At 31.8% G+C, this 5281-nt stretch overlaps 1 protein-coding gene across 6 annotated transcripts in view; it reads left to right on the top strand.

Moving 5' to 3' along the window:
• Positions 1-204: 204 nt before the first annotated feature.
• The window catches only part of LOC108972350 (nephrin), a 99406-nt gene continuing 94329 nt past the window's right edge, over positions 205-5281 (top strand). For 3 of the 6 annotated variants that reach the window (XM_018938896.1, XM_018938895.1, XM_018938897.1), the window contains exons 1-2: positions 211-431; positions 934-1563. In XM_018938896.1, the coding sequence (XP_018794441.1) occupies positions 1380-1563 (184 nt within the window). In that variant the 5' untranslated portion in view covers positions 211-431; positions 934-1379. Of the gene's footprint in view, positions 432-933; positions 1564-5281 lie in introns of all 6 variants that reach the window. The other 3 variants (XM_018938892.1, XM_018938894.1, XM_018938893.1) reach the window with 3 other exon arrangements.

The following is a 5281-nucleotide window of genomic DNA, read 5'->3' as shown; positions in this document are numbered from 1 at the left end:
TTACAATACGTGCCTGTATTAAAGTATGTTGTATACGCATGTGCCTAGGCCCTAGGTGCACAAACTCTTGTGAGTCGAGATGAAATGCGTTGGTTGCAGTAGTGTATACCGAATTTCTCTATTCATGGATTGTTTTCCACCATGCAGAAAATACCATGGTTGTACTCGCATTATGAAAAATGTGTGGTTAGTACATTTTTAGCCCTTATTCGGAATCGACGTTGTAAATTTCTTCATGTGAGCGGCCTGTGTAAATAAACTAAAAAACTTATATGTGTGCATATTACATATATGTATGTAGTTACATACATATGCTTCTCTTTTGGATACAACGGATGTGTGTGGGCATTTTAATTGCCTTGCTCGCCATCTCAGCATTTGGAGAACAGTAGCTGTTATATCCGTAAAATATTTGTACCAATGATGATTATGTATGATTCAATGGGCTGCAATTATTTTAAATCTCTAAGAAATTAATAATTTTGCAAAAACACTAGTTGCAATTGGAAATCAAGTGCGTTCTACGGTGTACAATATGTATTTCCAATGATGGATAAAAAGGAATACAAATACATATATGTACACATGTAATCAAAATCTTGTGTATCGGCAAAAATTATAATGCGTTTAAAAATCCTATGGAGCAATAATTCTAGAGTTTGCGTCTATACATATATAGCTATGTATGCATTATAGCGCATGTGTGAAATAAGTGGCTTTATGAAATGTAACTCGGTTTCGACTGCAAAATAAACAAATGTCAATTAATTTAAGATTAAATTTACTAAAAGAGTAAATGCACTTGCAAGGAAATGTACAGATATACTTATATATATAGATACATATTTTAGCATATGTATGTATCTATGTATGTATGTATGGATATGTGTATACAAATTTGTTTTCGAAGAAAACATTTTATTTTCTAAAAAGAAAAATAGTACGAATCCGTTTCCCAAACCAATTCGAAGATCTCGAAAATCACATAAATATACTAATGCATATCCTTTTGTGAATACATATGCGAAAAATAAGGTTCGTGAAAATAATAATGTTTAATATACATTATGTAGTTGAATGACGTACATACATAAGTATAAAGGATAATTTTGCATAAAGTGAAGAAGCATAATAATAAATACTAAAGATTAAAAAAGTGAAATTATGCATTTACATGTACATAAGCATGTACTTAGTATATTAATCTATATAGTGCCGAAATACGGGATTGTAATAAAAAATTATAGTGGAAATTAATGTAAACATTATTAATTAAAATTAATTTAAAAAGTACATACATGAAAGTGGCATATAAAAGGATTAATATGAAAGCCCTATGCAAATAATGTAACCATAGTAAACTCAACTATAAATTCAAAATGTTACCACAACTTCTACCGGAAAAACGGGAAGATAGCAAGACTGAAAATTCATTCACAAGAGGAAATATAAAAGACGCCAGCAGCAAATGGCGGCTTTGGTGTCCATTCCATCTATACACTGCGCTTAGCTGGCTAAGTTTGCGAACTTCTCGCCTTACGAATCGCCGTATTATGCCCAATGGTGAGTTCCTTCTCATGTATTTTTTATAAGCGACGGCGTATGAAAATACTTCATTCATTTTGCAATCCCGGTTCAGCAATGGTGTACATATGTACATGCATATATACATTTATTCATAATTTATTCGTAAAAACTCTATTAACATATGTATATACATAATATACGTATGTACGTATATGTACATACTTATGTGCAAAACTTCATCCTCATATTCATATGTTTGTATGTACATGTAACCGCTGAAGTAATTTTTCTGATGCACCTGTGCTTTGACAAAAATGGCGTACCAGGTTCTTGTTATTTGTTATCCAACGAAGAGCAGCTGACACTAGGTATACACAAATATATACATAATTATCTACATAAATACGGTCATGTATGTATACACCTCTGCGTATCGTAATTTATATCTGTCTAACTATGTGCAAGTATACACATCAATAATTCGTGTTACCATCGAACGTAGTAGCACAAAACTGGTTTAGGACCCGATTGGAGGCATCTTTACCACGCTAGCATAAGACGCAAACATTTCGAGTATATGATCATATTCATGACTAAAGCCCACATACTAATAATTATGTACATAGTAGAGTAATACATATGTAAGTATGTATATGTATCTATATTAATTTGTTGAACTCAATAAAAAAAACTGAACAAGTGATTTTTTGCTGTTGTCGTTCATTCATACTGGGCTTTAGGACTTCTAACTTCGTTCTAGGTACATACTATATGTACATTGAGTTTAAACAATATCTACATACATCCATGTGCACCTAATAAATATGTCTATATGTACATTATTACTATGCATGTACATTAAAATTGACAATTTATTTTAGTTTGTTAATTTATTATAATAGGAGCGCGAAAGAAAGTGAATAATCCTAACATGTTTGGATTAACGAGTGGTTAAAAGGTAGCAAGCATGTATACGTAGTTGCATATATGCATATACAAATTTTCTGCTTGCAATCTTGAAGAATTGACTATTTACTTGTACATGTGTTAGAAATTTAGTGAATTCAAAATTTAGGGTAAATGGGAAAATTCTCGGCTTTAAGTGTCCCTCTGAGAGTTCCATTAGGTAGTAATCCATGCCCAATTTTTTTAATCTCGTCAAAAATTATGGTTTTCTGATTTCGTAATAATGTTGTTTTTTATCCCTCGATAATGGAACAAATATAGAGATTTCACTGAGTTGTACGTTAATTGTTGAAAGAAAATAGTTCTGTATGTAGTAGAAGGATGGTATTATACTATATGACTTGTTGTTATTGCCTGCCTTGTTAGAAGTGAGTTCTATAAGGGCCCAATTTTCTAATGTTAAAATAACTAGTTTGCAATTTATACCAAATTCTCCTGCAACATGTTGCAACAGAGTGTATCCGTAATAGGTTTGTGCATCTCGTCCACTCCATATATTACGGCACTATTAAAAACTAGTAAAAGTGCTGTAAATCTATAATGAAATACGCCAGAGATATAAAATTTGACAGCCGAGATGGTATAAAAAGGTTTGGTAGGAGCAGGCTTCAAAATTGAACGATGGGCATGACACCGCTCACTTTTAGGTGAGATTACATATCTCGGAACCCACCCTACCAATTTCTGCCAAGTTGGGTACATAACATCTTTCTCAGATTCCTATGTCACAATGTGAAAATAGGAGAAAGCGGACTACAACCACGCCGATTTCCCTTATAACACAGTTTTAAATTCCATTTGATTCTTTCACTTTGCAGCGTATACATCAAGAAGCAATCAATATAACGCGATAGAACTTTGCACTAATAACGTCTTTTGAGTAACAAGTTTTTTTTTTTTTGTAATAATGGGAACAAATAATTAATTGTATATCAATTCAATGTTATTAGTTAACAGACTAAGAAAGTTAATTTTTATTTCTCAAATACAGTAAAGTGAACAACTTTATCCTATTTTATTGTGTAACAGTTTCCGTGTACATAATTATATGTTACACTTTCAGTTGTGTACTATTTTAGTCAATGTCGCGCCATGTATGCATACGAAACGTGTATGTACATAAATATGAGTTGTTGTGCCTGCTATATTGATTTGATTTTTGATTAATCTGCTGACAATCAGTCGATCATAATGTCCCTTATGCGGTCACGATAATTGATTTGGGATATTATTAAACTAATTGAATTCAGCTTAAAGTTTAAAATATATAGTCCTTTAATACTAATTTACATTATAAAAATGTATACATGTATTTTAAAATATAAGATTTGGTAATAAGAGATTTATGAAACCCTTAACATTTCATAAAATATATACTTTTTAACAAAATTGATCGAATCAATGTTGTAAGACCACATATATTACTGTTTGAAAATATCGAAAATTTACTTTTAAAGAACAATATACTCCACCCCAACAAATATGATGACTTCTTCAAAATGCCTTATATTTCCTGCTTTTAGTTGTTACGATAAATTATTTCCTCTTAATGGTAATATTATACAATCCTCCCGTTCTTAGAAAAAATTTAGATCTTATTAATATGAGGATGAGAAGTTCAATAGTTTTCTAAATACCGGACATGTTAAAGAGCCCTTAAAATCATGAACACAGGGAATGTCCAAAGGAGATAGTTAAGTTTGAAATTACCAAAAAAAAAAAATAGTTTTAATGAAATTGTCCCATGTCTCATATCAGTAGAAGCCCCGAAAAAACTGGATTTTGAGCCTCTTTCGTTATGCAAGTATGGTATTGAAATGTTGGAGATCGCTTTAATCGGTAGCTTGTTTAATAATTATCTTGAGTTTAATCATTTTCAATATTGTTTTAGTATTTTATCATGTATAATATTCTAAAGTAAACAGAAAATAATGTATGTGCATACAAAATCATGTCTTTATACTGTTTTTTATAAGTACTAAGGATGTATACATTTTCATACAAGGTGCGTTCCAAAATAAACACGACTTAAAAAAACTTAACAAATGGTTTTTCGGCGAAATCAATTTATTTTATTCAAAATAGTCTCCTTCTGCTTCAATACAGCTTTGTATACGGTCCAAAAGCATGTCGTATGAGTGTTTTAGCTTAGATGGCGCGACCAGGGTGCGCTAGATTCAAAAAGTCCTGTTTACTTTGGAACGCACCTTGTATAAGTGTACATACATGTATATGTATGTACATTTTAGTTTAAGAGTGGTTCTAGTGGTATGGTTGTGAGCTTTCATTCTCACGCAATGTTATTTCAGTTATTGCATATTCCCATCTTCAGCAGAATTCCCACTATTGTTTAAATGCTTTTTTATTTTTGGCTAGCGCATGCTTTCAAAATCGTTTTATAGTGTATTTCTTTTACGGTTGGGTGAATTTTCGCCAAAAAAAATTTAATTGTACGTATTGTAGTACGATTTGTGAACTTTCCTATAAATTAGCATTAAGGTGCGCCGTTAAATATTGTATTAAACAAGTAAGGAAGAGCTAAGTTCGGGTTTCGCCGAACATTTTATACTCCCGCATGTTAAAGTGATAATCGAGATTTCAGGCGTGGTTGTGAACCGATTTCACCCATATTTGGTACATGTCATCAGGGTGTTAAGAAAATATTACATACCGAATTTCATTGAAATCGGTCGAGTACTTATTGAGATATGGTTTTTGGTCCATAAGTGGGCGACGCCACGCCCATTTTCAATTTAAAAAAAAAGCCTGGATGCAGTTTCCTTCTGAC

This window comes from Bactrocera latifrons, unplaced genomic scaffold, assembly GCF_001853355.1.
Source record: "Bactrocera latifrons isolate USDA-ARS-PBARC rearing strain unplaced genomic scaffold, ASM185335v1 scaffold_398, whole genome shotgun sequence".
Classification (NCBI taxonomy): Eukaryota; Metazoa; Arthropoda; class Insecta; order Diptera; family Tephritidae; genus Bactrocera; species Bactrocera latifrons.
Note: the sequence above shows the minus strand (reverse complement) of the source record. Positions and strands in the feature narration are given on the sequence as shown.